General features: G+C 41.7%; 1 protein-coding gene across 5 annotated transcripts in view; it reads right to left on the minus strand.

Moving 5' to 3' along the window:
* Positions 1–7447: 7447 nt before the first annotated feature.
* Positions 7448–16821, minus strand: part of TRIM58 (tripartite motif containing 58) — a 32803-nt gene continuing 23429 nt past the window's right edge. For 4 of the 5 annotated variants that reach the window (XM_074313320.1, XM_074313317.1, XM_074313318.1 and 1 more), the window contains one exon: positions 7448–12581. In XM_074313320.1, coding sequence (XP_074169421.1) covers positions 11626–12581 — 956 coding nt within the window. In that variant the 3' untranslated portion in view covers positions 7448–11625. The remainder of the gene's footprint in view (positions 12582–16821) is intronic. The other variant, XM_019716933.2, reaches the window with a different exon arrangement.

Here is a 16821-nt window from a genome sequence, read left to right on the forward strand (position 1 = left end):
GGAGCAGGTGAAGTCATTGTTTATCATCAGTTCTGAGTCCCTCATCAACTTCTTGTGACTTTTGATGAAGTAATGTAAATAAAGCACTTCATAAAGTAGTAGGGAAAGTAAACCTTCCCTGGATGGGGGCTTTCACCGTTATTATTTTCCTCCAGTGCTCCTTCTCTCCTTCTCCCTGTAACCAGAGCTGATTTCCCATGTGTGAGTTGGGGAACTGCCTCCCGTTCCCCTTCATCTTTAGTCCTTCCATGTTTCTTACAACCTTGGCATCAGCAATTAGACATACTCCAGTGTTATGACTTGGGAGTCCCTTGTTCAGTTACTGCTTCATTCACCCATACAAACATATGTCATGACTCATGTAATGCCCACCAGACCCGGAGAGGACGCGTCAGCAAAGCTCTGCCTTCATGGGAGTTCACGCTTCGGAGGGACCTCGTTTTCTTTCTGACTGGGAAAACCTGTTTTTATTGGGGACCATAACTTCTAGCAGTTTTTGTTCTGTTGTAATTTAGTTTTAAATTTTTCTTTCTTTTTGTTATTTGACTTAAAATGTGAATTAGGTCATATCTACCAATCCTTTTCTTTAGTCCACACATTCTACTAACTCCATTATTCCTCTTTTAATTATGCTCTTAGAAGACTTCATCCTCAACACCCTCAACTAACAGTTTTCTTAAGAAAAAAAAACCAACTCTTGGGACAGGGCTCATCCCCTGTCCATCGCTAACTCTGGACTGCTTTATAGTTCTCCGCCTTCTCAAACAAGCACCTTAAAACAGAGGAATGGTCTCATCTTGTCTCTCTCTCTCTTTTTTTTTTTATTAGTTTCAAGTGCACAAGACAAAGTAATACTTAGATGTTTATCATTTATATCCCTCACACTATGTGAACCCCCCTCCCCCCATCCACTATACCTCTGACATCGCACAGAGCCATTACATTTCCACTGTCTCTATTCTTAATGCTGTACTCCGCTTCTTGTAAGTATATACATATATATATATATATATATATATATATATATATATATATATATAATTATAGTTGGCATTCATTATTGTTCAGCTTCAGGTGTACAGTGCAGAGATCAGGCATCTACATCATCCCTGAGGTGGTCTCCCAAATGGGACACGTGTCCATCGGATACCCTACAAAATCTTTACAGCATTATTGATTACATTCCCCAAATTAATTTTCAAAACCCCGTGGCCATCTTGTGGTTACCGACTATTTTCTAATCCCCTCACCTGCCCCCTTATCCCCACCCCACTCCCATCTAGCAACCCTCGGTTTTTCCTCTATGTCGCCAAAACTGTTTCTGATTAGTTCGTTCACTTATTCTTTTCTTTAGATTCCACATATAAGTGAGATCATATGGTATTTGCCTTTCTCTGTCTGACTTATTTCACTTAACGTAATGTTCTCTAGGTCCATCCATGTTGTTGCAAATGGTAAGATTTCTTTCTTCTTTATGGTTGCATAATACTCCATTGTATAAATGTACCACAGTTTCTTAATCCAGTCATCTAATGATGGGCATTTTGGTTGTTTCCATGTCTTGGCTATTGTGTATAGTGCTGTAACAAACATAGGCGTGCATAAAGATTTTTGAATTAGAGTTTTGGATTTCTCTGGATAGATACCTAGGAGTGGAATTGCTGGATCATAAGGTAGTTCCATTTTCAGAATTTTGAGATACCTCCATACTGTTTTTCATAGTGGCTGCACCAATCTGCAATCCCACCAACAGTGCACAAGTGTTCCCTTTTCTTCACATCCGCGCCAGCACTTGTTATTTGTTGATTTATTGACTGGGGTGAGGTGGTACCTCATTGTGGTTTTTATTTGCATTTCTCTGATGGTTAGTGAGGTTGAGCATTTCTTCATATGTCTGTTTGCCACCTGTATGTCCTTTTTATTTATTTATTTTTAAATTAACTGCCAATAATTTTTTTAAAAATATTTTATTGGGGAAGGGGAACAGGATTTTATTGGGGAACAGTGTGTACTTCCAGGACTTTTTTCCAAGTCAAGTTGTTGTCCTTTCAGTCTTAGTTGAGGAGGGCACAGCTCAGCTCCAGGTCCAGTTGCCGTTGCTAATTGCAGGGGGCGAAGCCCACCATCCCTTGTGGGAGTCAAAACCGGCAACCTTGTGGTTGAGAGGACACGTTCCAACCAACTGAGCCATCCGGGAGGCAGCTCAGCTCAAGGTCCCATGTTCAATCTTAGTTGCAGGGGGAGGAGCCCACCATCCCTTGTGGGACTTGAGGAATTGAACTGGCAGCCTTGTGGTTGAGAGCCCACTGGTCCATGTGGGAATCGAACTGGCAACCTTCAGAGTTAGGAGCATGGAGCACTAACTGCCTGAACCACCAGGCCGGCCCCTCTGTATGTCCTTTTTAGATCATCTTGTCTCTTATTAACTCTTTGGCACTGAGAAATCTGGCTCCTTCTCCTAACACTGTCCTGAGCATGCTTCGACAGAGGTTTTCAATGCTCTTGGGATTGTCACGTCTGATCTACTGAATATTTTGCAGCTCCCTTTCTAGACTCTCTGGCATTAATACTTCTTCCTTTTGGAAATTGTCACATAGTCTCTCTCTGTACCTCCTCCACCCCCCCCTTAAGTCTTTTGTGTCAGCTGACCATATCAGTATTTGCTTCCTTGGCTTCATTCCCTGAAATAATGCTATCATTCTGATGGTTGTAACCACTTTTTAAAAGCAATTCCCAAATAAACATCTGTCATAGATTTTATATGAATTTCAGATTGTTTTGTAGAAAAGACTATCTCCAAAGGGAGCTCCAACTTGACATGTTCAAAGCAAAATTTAGAGTTTGCAACCTGAATATAGACACCTGGCCTCAAATACGAGGTGAGACAATTAAGTTCACAAACTCATCCTAGAAAAAGTGCTACCTACCTCATTGCTGAATATCACTACAGTCACCTTCTAAGTACTCCCGTTGGGAAGCTATGCACTGATGCCAGCACCTATTCCACCCTTCAAAGCAATTTTGGAACTCTTTTTCTGGAATGGTCATCAGAGCTGTCATCGTATTACCCTTGATGTCCTGAATGTTATCAAAATGTCTTCCTTTCAATATTTCCTTTATCTTCGGGTAAAGAAAGAAGTCATTGGGGGCCAGGTCAGGTGAGTAGGGAGGATCTTCCAATACAGTTATTTGTTTACTGGCTAAAAACTCTCTCATAGACATTGCTGTGTGAGCTGGTGCATTGTCATGATGCAAGAGCCATGAATTGTTGGCGAAAAGTTCAGGTCTTTTTTGTCTTTTTCATGCAGCCTTCGCAGTACTTTCAAATAGTAAACTTGGTTAACTGGTTGTACAGTTGGTACAAATTCATAATGAATAATCCCTCTCATATCAAGAAAAGGTTAGCAACATTGTTGCAACAAGTTCACCAACTTAATTGTTAGACCTCGTACACGACATGTGCCTCCTTCATCAAGCAGTTCTCACATTTGTAGTAACCTCACTTATTTTAGATTGTGTATCTGTATGTGTTTAATTACCCCAAATTGAAAGGACCTTAACAGTTATATTTATTGCTGTAACTCTAGTGTCTGAAAGAGTGGCTGGCACATGGTAGCTGCTCACCATAGTGGTGAGTGTATCACTATGGATGAGGCAGTTGTGGTTCCCTTGGCAACACCTATCACAGAAATGAAGTTTGGTGATTGGTCTAATAGGTGAGAATCAATTGAGTAGGACTGTTTATGTGGCAGGATGGTGTGGTATAAAACATACTTGACACAACTTCCTGGTTCATGCCTCATGAGTATATATATTTACCCGTGTGAGTGTGTCAGTGTGTGTGTGTCTGTGTGTGTGTGTGTGTGTGTGTGTAGAGTATATGAAAAACCATAGGTCATGGATTAATAGATAGTTATGTACAAACATTTTAGGTGGAGAAAATTTAAATAATTCTATGTAAATTATTCCATATGAGATAAATTATGATTTTATATAACATTAGAGTTGGTGAAAACCTTCCGAGGGAGAAGCCCACACTCATGCGTGGGGAGGAAAGGGAGACAAAAATCAGAAGTGACACATTTTATCTCCAGATCTGACTCTCTAACTTTGTGGACTGTGAGCAATACAGTGTCTGCTGTGATGGTTTTTCCTCTTGGAAATCTTCCACAATAAAGAGATTTGGTCTCTTAGGATACTTAAAAGGTCTGTACTCTAAATTTTCTGTAAAGACTATGGGAACTTTATTTATTGGTAGTTGTATATTTTGTGCCAGATGTGATAATCTCACTGGTGATATCACCCTCAAGGGGGCAAAAAAGAAAGTGGTTCCAGGAGGTTAGAAAAATCTTAACTATTGCAATAGTTTGCACCCTCCAAAGGGTATGGTACATAAACAGATAGACAGTATATTGTATCTGTGGTATTAAAATTTCATGGGAGGAAGAAGGATCAGAAAAAAAAGGGTTTCAAAAGGCTTTTTTTAGGGGCAATAATGATTTAAAAATAAGTTGACAAACACCACACTTGAGAATTCAGCAACTAAGGAAAGTACAAACTGTTGTACATGACAAGGATTTATTAATTTCCACAATTTTCCATATACTGAGGAATATGTAGAGGATTTAGTGGAAAGTATTGAGGGTGGGTCGTGTTAAAAGCAAGACAAAAGGCTCCAAATGGAATCGCTTATGCAAAGCCCCGTGTCACCAAGATGAGACTTAATTACAGATTTGGCTCTCCCGGAAATGAAATCTTAAACCAATCAAAAATTTTATTATCAGGATTTGTTAGTTAATCTGACTTATAGACCTGCCATCCCCTATAAGGAAAGCAAACTTGCAATAATCAATCCAATTTTTGCTTAGTGTAACTTCCTCATATCTGCTCCCTCTGAATATAAAATCTCTTACTTCATACATCTCTGCAGAGCTCCTTTCTGTCTGCTAGACTGGAGGCTGCCTGATTCATGAATCCTTGAATAAAGCCAATAAGGTCTTTAGAATTTATTTAGTTGAATTTTGCTTTTTAACAGAAGAGGGGACATTGTTAGGTTAAAAAACAAACAAAACAAAACAAAAACTAACACCTTGCTAGGAGGAGAAATACTCTAATTCTTTTCCGTCCTGAAGTCTGCAGGATTTATTAGGACCTGGCCTTGTAGGAGAGGAAAAAGCTTTCCTGGGCTCTGTTAGAGTCCCTGGCTGGGTCTGAAAATTAAACGGTCAAAGATAGATTAGCAGGAGAAAATCACATACATTTATTTAATATAAGTTTTACATGACACAAGAGCCTTCCTAAGGAAATGAAGACCCCAAAAAACAGTAAAATCTGAGTATTTTTTACTAGGGTTGATGAAGAGCAGAGAAACATGGAGGGATGACTGGCAGGGAGCGGGGCAGTGTAGTAAGTGGGGAGACTTAGCATGGCCTATTTGTTAGGGTTCCTTTGGGCGTCACCTCGTCTTTGCAGACAGGGAGGCTCCTTTGCTCCACATACAAGAAGAGCACCTCTCACATGGATGTTTATGTCCTGTTTTAGGGGAGAAGGACAAGGGGAAGCTCGGCATGATCTTCCTGCTTCTGCCATTCTCTCAAACTCCTTCAGCTTAAAATACCCAACATGTCAAAGTGCCATATTCTGGAGGAGCATGTCCTGAACCTCATTAGTCTGAGCAAGGTGTCATACAAATAATATAGCAGAATGTCTGTGCCACTGATCTCACTCTCCCAGACACTGGAGATTAAAATATCTGAGCCTCGACTTTCTCATTTGTAATGTAGATGTGGGGTCACCCACCTCTCTGTCCTTCTTGAGGATTTAATGAGCAAACACAGGTAAAACCCTAGGAGGTAGTCACATATCGAAGACCCTAAAAGTGCTAACTATTAATACTAACACAGAAAAAAGTTGTATTTCAGTAGAAAACTATGTACTGTGTATGGCACACCCTCTGGCAATCAGATTCTTTCTTTGGGTTTGAGCTATTTGGCACTTTCTTGTAAGTCAGAGGCAACTAGTGGAAGTGCATATGATGCCATGTCTAATAGCGTTGTGTTAACTAACTTCCATTAGTTTCCCTTCCCCGCAAAGGAAAACCATTTGTGCTTTGTTGTATCTCAGCTGACCATTCCTTTACTCAGTAAATTTATACTGGCTTGACTATCCCAGTGAGTTAGTTACAGCATCTGCCTGATTTCTTCAGATCCTATGATTAAAAGAAATTATTTAATATGAGTTCATTTTTATATTGTAGAAGCCAAGGTTTTACTGGAAGTTATATTTTCATAGTATACATGTAGAAGTGGCATTACCGTGTTTCCCCGAAAATCAGACCTAACAGGAAAATAAGCACGAGTATGATTTTTCAGGATGCTTGCAATATAAAATAAGCCATAATGCGACTTTTGGAGCAAAAATTAATAAAAGACCTGGTCTTATTTTTAGGGAAATACGGTAAGGCTTATTTTATATTACGGGCATCCTGAAAAATCATCTTAGGGCTTATTTTCCGGTTAGGTCTTATTTTCGGGGAAACATGGTAGTAGAAAAAGGAGCCATGGCTGAAGTAAAAAAAAAAAAAGAGTTGACTAAACAGAAGTCTCTCAAGAGGAATTTGAAAAATAAGGGGAAAGAGAGATGAGGCAAGGAATACAATGTAGTGTTTGTTTGAGGAGAGGGACAAGCAGAGATTTCGGAGAAACGGGAGCATCTGAGGAAGGAAGAGGGGGAGTCAGCAGGCAATGACTGGGACAGGAAACCACTCACCAGAAGGATGAGGGCAGAGTGAAGCAGGGGATGTATAAAATGGAATCGCTTTAAGCAAGCTGCTAACATTAGTAACACAATGAAGGTTGAGGCATGAGGAAAGACTCCATTCTCATTCTAACCAGCATAGGAACTTAACCATTTTTGAACTGTTCAGTCCTGAGTCATTGCCTGAATATACATCTGTACCTCCAGGTAAATCTCTAATTAAGCCCCTAGGGATTCCCATACCCAGACTACTTGATTACCTTCCAAAGAACTTGGGTATACACCCACCTGAGATCCATCATCCATCCACCAGTCTTGACCAAGACCTCCCAGCAGCTGACTGCCTGACATCTGACTGATAACCCTCCTGGACCAATTGTAGGGCTGAGAATGTAGAATTGGTGATTCTTAAGAATGCACTTTTTACTGTCAGAACTTTTCTTCCTTCTTCAAATCACATCTGGGTTTTTTGCCTGGCTGTGTTCCCAGTGTGCTTTCTCTAAGATCATTGAATAAATATTATTTCTAGCCAAAGCCTCCAGACTCTTTTTGAATTTATTCAACAAGGAAAAGACAATTGTATTCCATTCTGTTCCACCTCAAACTTTGACATTTATTTTTAATCTTAATGTTTTAACATGATGTAGAAAAAAAACAATTGTGAAACAAAACATGCTGGACAATTAAGGAGATGACTTTTTCCTGGCTATTGCAATAGAGAGAAGATTTCTTAATGAGTGTCAAATGACAAAAAATGAAACAAATCGGTAACACATTTTATGTCCCTTAGGAAACAACCAGAGGATCGGGGTGTGCAGAGCTTCTGGACGGTGGAACATTCTTCTCCAGAGACACCTGGGCAAGAATGACTTTTAGAGTGTTAGAAGCAGCAATATGGAAACAGCACAGCAACTGGGCTTGCATATCTGACCTTATTTAAAAAGAACAAGGAACAAGAAAAAAGTACAGAGGCCAGAGCTGTCTTGGCATTTAGGGTTGGCTGACTGGATGTACTGCATTGCTGGTTGTGGTGGAGAAACTGTTCTTGAAGTGACCAATGTCTGTCCCGCGAGCTGGACATAGGTCAAAACAGAGGATGCTTCCCATAATGCCCCCTTAGTGACTCTGATTGTAATTAATGCTCATTCTGTCATCAATCATCACCTCTTCCCTGCCTCCTGCCCGGTGCTTGTTCCTGGAGCCGTTGTACTGACCTGGTTGAGTGTGTAATTTCCCGTTCCTGGTGGCATTCACGTGCTAGTACCAGGGACTGTCCCCCCTTTACCCTATATGATTCTTCGCGGCCTGCTAATGGCATGGGGATCCATTTTGTCTTGTAGATACCCAAGACATGGTTCATAATAAACTCTGTTAATTGCCAGACTAGAGTGGCCAGCCCTCTTTTTTGGTCTCCCCCTGCACTCTTACGGAGCTATGTTTTCAGTCCTGGGATCTTTCCCTGGGTCAGCGTGTGTGAACACTGGTCAAGCAGGTCACTTAGGGGAACACGACAGTCCAGTTTGCAGACATAGCACCCCAGGTAGAAATTTATTTCAGCGTGAGGAATGTCTCCTAGAAAAGGAAGGGACCTGGGGATTTAATGAGCAGCTAAACAAGGGGATCCTGTGTTAGAGGAAGAGGAGAGTGGGACTTATCTGAGTCATTTGGAGAGGAGCTATTCTTGGCAGTTAGCCCTTTCCCAGAGTACAAGGGAGGAGAGGGGGATTTCTTACCTGTAGCTGTTTTCTGGGAGCACAGGCTCAGGTAAAGTCAACTTTGTTGTCTTAGGCTCAGTGAGGTGAGTCTCCAACACAAAGCCAAAGCAACTATCTATAATGTTGACCAAGGGCATAAGATGATCAGGGGTGTTCAAGACAAGAGGCCCCAAATGGAGTCACTTATGCTAAAACTCATGTCACCAAACTGAGACAACTTGATTTCGGTTTCAGCTCTCTCAGGAATGGAATCTTAGACCAGCCTGTCAGGAATCTCCTGCCCAGTACTAGTGAGGTAACTGCATGAGAAACCCCTGCCATCCCCTGAAGGAAAGCAACCTTGCAATACCCACCCGCTTTGCCAAGTGTGACTTTGACTTCCTGTTTCTGCTCCCTCTGCCTAGAAAAGGCTTTTATTTTGTACAGCGTTAAACAAAAAGGTTAACTTTCTTTTTTAAATAAAGGCTTTGTTGAGTCATATGCTAGCCAGAAACAGACCAGGTCCCAGGTCATGATGGCTAAAACCATCAGGAACAGGGTTAGATGGAGAAGACCGCTTGTCTGTCATCCTGGATTTGATGGGCCCTTTTACAAGTTATATCTTGGGGAAGAAAGATGGAAGTTGTTTTGAAAGGATTGACATCAGCTACAGAGAAGGGGGTGGGATGAGGTGAAGGTGGGGAATTTCTATAATAGGAGCAGGTCTGTGAGGAGGAGACATTCACTACTTCTGATCACTTACAGTCAACAGTTCTGAAAGTTCACATGCAGGACATGGTGGCCTCTGCTGGTCATTACAGAAGGTCACTCAAAGCTCCAACACACACTCATGGATGCGAGCTGTCTTTTATCAGCTGAACCCCAGATGTTAACAGAATAACTTCTCTGTGCCTTTCATTCTCTGCCCACTGTAATTTAATTTAGAGCATCTCAGAATTTTTTTCCTGTCATTTTGTTCTCTCCATGGCATTTTTCCAGAGTCAGGAACACAGGTAACTTCAGAGCTCCCCGGACTGCTACTTGGGTCCATTCAGGACATCCAGTGCATTCTCTCCAAAGAGAATGGATCTCTCCACTTCATCAGCTGGGTACCAAGGCCTACCGAGGCCGTAGACATTGTGGAGTTTATAACTCAAGGGAGAAAACCCTAACTGCCACATCGGTGACTCTCATTCTCTATCTGCCATCAGCCTATCAACATCACTGCCTCTTTAACACAGCAGCTTTGAATATTCAGACCTGGGTCTCCATGAAGCACAGAACTCCTCCTTCTCCCTTCCATGAGTCCTGGTTTGTCCACAGTTAAATGACGCCAGTGGGGATGGTAGAGGGACTCTTTCACATGAGCGTCTATGCCTGCCCCCTCCACTTCACAAATACCTTCACCCTGAACTATTCTATGCACCAAAGTGGCATATTTTGAGGTGGTATGCCCTAAACCCAGGCCAGAGCTTCTCCCACTTAACATGAAAATTCATTACCTGGAATCCTGTTAAAATGCAGACTCTGATCCTATAGGTCTTAGAGTCTGCGTTTCTGCATGCATCCTGGGGGGACCACCATTCCTCCAGCTGGTCCTCAGATCACACCTTAAGGAGGCAGGTAAGAGACCCACCACCCTCGGAGGCATCTGGAGGACACACACACCGGAGAAAGCTGAGACAGGATTCCTAGGCTGAGGGGATGAGAAGATCCTGGCTGAGGGGGTGCCATCACTTCTGCCTGAGTCCCCTCAGCTTCACAGCCTCTCCCCCAAGATGGGCCTGTATTTCCACCCTCCTGTGTCACCTCCTCACTCCCTCACCTCACTTCATCTCAAAGGGTTCCTGGAGGAAAGGAATACCCTTATTTCTAAGGCAGGGACACAGAGAGGAACCTGAACACACAGGCCTTGCAAAGCTTTCCTGTTTGTTACATTTAGTTCAGATCCCCTTTGTTCTTTTATATTTCTCTACCACTGTCCACTCTTCATTGGATCTGGCATGAAACCCATTTCTTCAGGACTTCATTTCCTCCATAAAACTCCATAAACTCACGTAAAACTTTTATTAAATACATGTGTAAGCTTTTCTCCCAATCATCTTTCTCAGTTTACTTTTCAGACCCAAACAGGGACCCTACAAGGGTCCAGGAAAACTTTTTTCTCCCCTACACTCTGGTCTGTATTTTGCAAAGAATGAAAGCAAATGATGCTTTTTAGTCCTAAAAAGGGTCTTTGACACTAGTTTTTAAATGTTTAAGGATTTTTGCTCTTTGAAAATTCATGTAGCAATATAAACAACAGGATATGGGAGTGAGACATAACTTGGAGTAAAGCTCTGGGTAGATTTGGAGTAAAAATTTACCTCAGAAAATGATTTAACTTCAGAGTTTCAAGAATGACATGGGTAGAAGAGAGATAATGTAAACCATGTTGACCTCCAACAAGTGTAGATAATATTAGATGAGTTAAAAGCATTTAACTCAGAGCAGGAACTTAATAAACATCAGGTCCTCCTCACTCATAAAATGAAAACATACCTGAGGAATAACGACGCTCTAAGACTTCAATGACCGATGTATCATTGTTGTAGGTTAACTTCTTGGTTAATCCAGAATGTTACAACAGACTTTGGGGAAAATGTTGAAGGCTGGGCACCAAAGGTAGAAAAGAAGCACATAGTCCTATGAAGGGCTTTTGATAGGAATGTGGGAAATAAAAAACACCCCACTGGCCCAATTCCCCTGTTTGATGGCTGTCAGCTAAGAAAAATGGTCAAATTGTGATCATTCTGACTAAAATATGCAGAAAGTTGTTAAAGAATTAAAAACAAAAAAGAACACAAACAAAACTCTGGTTTACAAAGGGAGAATCTTTTGTACTTGGCACTCTAGTATAAGCTGTGGAGACTCATGTTTGTAACTACTGACCTCACGCTGGTCTTTGGGCCTGCTTTCCCGACCATCTAGAGGGCTGTTTGGATGATATGTGTTGTGCAGTTCACTTACCAGAACATGTCATGTTGGGACTGAAACAGTCTTACAGAAGTGCAGGAAAAGACACACAGTGGGAGGCACAGGCGAAGACTGGATCTGACTGAATAGTTCCCGATGCCACTCACGGCCCCTGATGGAGACGAAGCCAGGCTGGACATGCTCATCGCTGCCATCGCCCTCACTCCCGTCTTCCCTCCCTGTGACTGAGCAGCAGCCTCTTCAGTGCCCCCTTCACGTCCTTGTTTCTGAGTGTGTAGATCAGGGGGTTCAGGAGCGGGGTGACAATGTTGTAGAAGAGGGTGAGGAACTTGCCCTGGTCCTGTGCAGAGCTGTTCCCGGGCTGCATGTACATGTAGATGATGTTCCCGTAGAACAGGGAGACCACAGTGAGGTGGGAGCTGCAGGTGCTGGCAGCCTTGTGCCGCCCTGCCGCTGACTGGATTTGTAACACCGCCCTCACGATGTAGCCATAGGATATGAGGATAAAGCCCAGGGGTAACAGCACGATGCCCACGGCCAGGACAAAGACAGTGCCCTCAACAGCAGCTGTGTCCACACACGCCATCCGAATCAGGGCGGGCATTTCACACAGGAAGTGGTCCACACTGCGGCACCCACAGCGGGGTAAGTGCAGGGTGACTGGGGACATGGCCATGGAGTTGGCCACTCCGCAACCCCAGGCGACCGACAGCAAGCCCACGCAGAGGCGGGGATTCATGATCACCATATAGTGCAGGGGCTTGCAGACCGCGACAAACCGGTCATATGCCATGACGGCCAGAAGCAGGCACTCTACGCCACCCAGAGCCAGGAACAGGAAGAGCTGGATAGCGCAGCCTGTGTAGCTGATGGTCTTGTCATGTCCACTCAGGTTATAGAGCAGCTGAGGGATGGAGCTGGTGGTGAAACAGAGGTCCAGGACAGAGAGGTGCGTGAGGAAGAAGTACATGGGGGAGTGGAGATGGGGGTCTAGCCGGCACACCAGGATGATGGTGGTGTTGCCCACAAGGGTCAGGAGATATGCAATCAAGATGACCACAAAGAGGATCTTCTCCAGATGGGGGCGGTCAGAAAACCCCAAAAGGATGAAGTTTTCCTGGGCACTCTCATTGGCTCCATCCATCTGGACTGCACCTGAGAAGGAATATTGATACTAATAATGGTAGTAGCCCACATAAGGCGGCACCTACTATGAGCCAGGCGTTCTTCTACGATTTTTACATTTATTTACTCATTTAACCTCAACAACAGTGACATGGAGTTGACAGTCTTATTGTCCTGGACTTACAGAAAGGGAAACTGAGGCAGACATATGTTAAGCAAACGATCATATTGTAGAAAAGGCAGAGCTGACTTTGAACTGAAGACATAGGCTCAGAGTCCTCATCCCTCACTGCTTCTTATTCCAATGGCAAGAACATAAACCCTGTTGTGGCCCAGTCACTGATTCTCCCCAGAGATGAGTTCCTGAGCTCCTGTGAAAACCTCAAAGACCCCAAGTGCAATCTCAGAATAATCAATTAATAGTATTTAGGAACTATCCACTAGACACAGAAAACTTTATTTACTCTCTAACCCTAAGACACATCTCATTCCTTTTTATCATTATTCTTGAGGTAATTTTAAAGTACCTGAGTAAATAAAATAAATAATATATGAGACAATTGAATATTACTAAAGCAACATACACATGAAATTACTCTTTCTCTCTCTCTGTCTCTGTCTCTCTGTCTCTGTCTCTCTGTCTCTGTCTCTCTGTCTCTGTCTGTCTCTGTCTCTGTCTCTCTCTCTGTCTCTCTCTCTCTCTCTCTCGTCTGGTTTTGAAGAAACAGAGTATTTTTTTATTCCAAAGTACTATAGCTGCTTGAGAAAAAGAAAATCACAAAATTTGAAACAGATTATTCAACTTTAATGCAATAATTTATATACATGTGCAGAAACCTCTGTCAAATTGCAGTCCCAATAGTTCATCAGATTCAAACAAAGCAGACCTGAGAACACAGAACCACTCTTACCGACAGATAAAGGAGTCAGTTTCACACCCTCGGGCTGCCGCCCCAGTCTTCCTGCTGCCTTGTTACAATCCCTTAGCCAGCAAGATACCATTTCCAAGATCTTGGAAAGCTCTCTACCTTTCCATAGTTTACTTGTCTCAATGGTAATAATCAAACTACCTTACTTATTTTATAGCTATGTTTTGATATTTTAATACGAAAGAAAGTTGGTAAATATGAAAGGTGTATGTATGTTACATGAAACTATGTGTCACATACAAAGGGAGTGGAAAATTAAGCCCACGCAACAAGGCAGAGAAATTCTGACCCAAAAAACAAGTCTAATAAGGGGTCGTCCTTAGCATATATCCAAACATACTTCGAAAATAATAATTAAACCATAACAATTAGTGAGGCATTCGGGGTTGGGGAGTGTGGCTCACTCATTCATTCTTTTCACCAAAACAAATTACAAATCAAATATTTAAACACTCAATAAATAAACTGTTACAAGAAAGCATGGGAGTTGTTCTCTTTGTTTTTTTCCTGATCATGTTGGATTTACATAGATCTCACTAGGCAAGTTGCAATTCTCTAAACCTATACAACAAAATACAAATAAGTTTGCATATTTTAATAAATCTCTGATATAAGAAACACTGCTAATAAAGTATAAAGAATAATTAAAATACTAGAGAAATTCAACATGGCAATTGAAAGGCTACCTTGTCTAATAATTTTTTTCAAGAAATTGGCAAGAAAACCTGGAACAAAATAAAAATAGGTAGTGACTTGAAGCAGTAGTTCACAAGAAAAGTAATGTAAAAACATGGCTTATAAACATTAGAATTCCTCTCACTGATAATTAAAGATATGAAATTAAAATACAGGTGTAAATATATGTGCTTTTTAGACAGGTAGATATTTTGAAACGTGGTATATACAGAACTGGGAAAAGTGCGAGGGAATAAGCCCATTCTCTTGAACTCGTGATAGGTGTTGAAATTGGAATAGAATGTTTGGAGGGATCTTAGAAAAAGATCGTTGATTAAAGTGCCCAATACTCAGAAACGATGCATATGTTTAAAGTTGTAGAAATGATTTAATAAATAACAACAATGTTATGAGCTAGAAACAAACGGCTACTAAATGGAAACAAGCATATGTATGTGATTTCACCTGGATATTTTTTCCAAAACTCATGTTAATCTCACACAAATGGAAAGCAAAATCTAACACACAATGAGATTACATATAGTGTGATCCCACTTTCTGGTCATAAACTCTCTATATATTTACATTAAAATGGATACAACATCTAAATGTATGCAGTGAATTATTAAAGTGATTTACTTCTAGAGTGTGAGATGGAGTTTAAGGGAGACTTTCATTTGTACATGACTCCTTCTTCATTAAGTCATAATTTATAATCATGAATTATTATGAAATTAAAAATAATATGTATACATGTATGTTTATAGTACAAAAAACCATTCAGAAAATTTTCCTATGAATTTTGTGTTTTTTCTAAATGTTAATATATCATTTTAACTTTATTATTGCTCCTTTACAGACATCATTGCCCATCCCCCTTAATAAATCATTTAAAACAAAAGAAACTGAAAAAGGAAAATAAGTCAAAAGAAAGGCAGGATGTTTAGGAAGGAAAAAAGACTGAATCAAATTTCGTCACCCCAATAAAACCAGTGTTTTAAAACAAACTGCTGCACAATTTTGTGATCCAAAAATTGTAAATTCTGTGAAATAAGATAAAAATAGACCAAGGAGGTGAAAATGAGTGGAACTCAGTGACAGGAGTGAGCTTTCTTGTCAGGGCAGCACATGAGTCCCCATCTCCTGAGTATTTTCTGCCCTTGGATGTGGGGTCCAAGGGACTCGCAGGGACATCTTAGGCAACTGGAAAAGAACGTTCATCCTAATCCCTTGCATCTGGCTAGCTCTGAACAAACAGCCACTTCCTCTGTCCTCTGGGAAACAAACAGGCTGGTGTTGGCCTGGGGCTCTGAGAGGGAGGGCAGGTCCCTAGCCCTGCTGGTAGCACACAGCCTGCTAGGGTAGACACAGGTCCCTCACACAGAGGACACCAGGCCTTCACTTCCTGAACAGTTCTGGGAAAGGGCAGGTATGATCTCCCCTTACATTCTAACTTTGGAAGGAACATGATCATTGTTCTTTCTTGTGCTACAGGTCCTCTCAGCCACCCTCGCCACCTCCCACCCGTAGCTTACACTTTACAGGTAACTTCTACAACCACTGTGAGCATCTTTACATTTAACCTGATTGTGCACCTGTGCTCGCTTGCACATAGAGAATTTTGTCACCCCTGTCCTGGTGAGAGGAGCGATGGAAAACACCCATCTTTTATACATGGACACAGAGCTGAAGCTCCAGGAATGAATAATCAATTGCTTCATGTGGCAGCTCAAGTCCTCCCTATGGTGGAAGCATTCACTGTTCATAGGTCAAAGCTAGAGAAACTTGAAGGCCGATGAAGTGATAAGCGGGAGAGCCGTGAGCTCTCCCACCTACGCAGGGAGACTCATGGAAACGTATGGGCAGCAAGTCCAGTGACTGAGGCCTGCTGCTTGTGCAGAACTTTGCGTGGGATTGCAGGCATGAGTGGATCAGCTGCACGAAGGGACGCTTGCTTTGCAAACGTTTGCTTACTTGGGAGTGTGGGTGGCTGAGCACCAGAGGCAAAAGGCATTCTCCCTCTGGGTGCTGGCCAAGCAGTGTGAACACTAGCCCCAAATGCAGTGTCCCACCTCAGAAATGCCCACACTCAAACCGCAAGGTCATAGAAATGTATTTTTCAGTTCATGGAGGGCAAGCAGTCATATGATTAGAGATTTTAGTCTATTTCCAAAGCATTTTTAATCTTGAAGATTAAATAATTTTAAATTCACCAAAATGTGGCTACAATGACAGATGGCAGAAAATGGGACCTGTGTTTTCAGAGCAGGGGCAGGGCTACATCTTCTCTGTCAAGTTTGACACTTGCATCCCTCATTGGTCCCCATGAGGCTGATAATCCCTTTTTCCATACTATGTTTTTCAAAATGAAACTCACATCTCAGATCTCATTTCTCATGTCCTCCTTACAAACCTCAGTCTTTCTTCACAAACTCCAGTCCCAATATAAGAAAACAGAACAAAACAACCAAAACTTATTTTGTGTTTCTTCATACTTTGTCTCTTCAGCAATTTTATATGTCATCCTTTAAAAATCATTTTGCATTGGTAAATTTATGATTTTGTTACAATTAAATAACATGAGTTGTGATGTATGTGTTTTTGTATAGATTTGTCTCAGTGTATCTGTCATAATCCATAAACTTTCCAAGAGTAAGGAGTATGTT

Source organism: Rhinolophus sinicus, linkage group LG10 (assembly GCF_036562045.2).
Source record: "Rhinolophus sinicus isolate RSC01 linkage group LG10, ASM3656204v1, whole genome shotgun sequence".
NCBI classification, from domain to species: domain Eukaryota; kingdom Metazoa; phylum Chordata; class Mammalia; order Chiroptera; family Rhinolophidae; genus Rhinolophus; species Rhinolophus sinicus.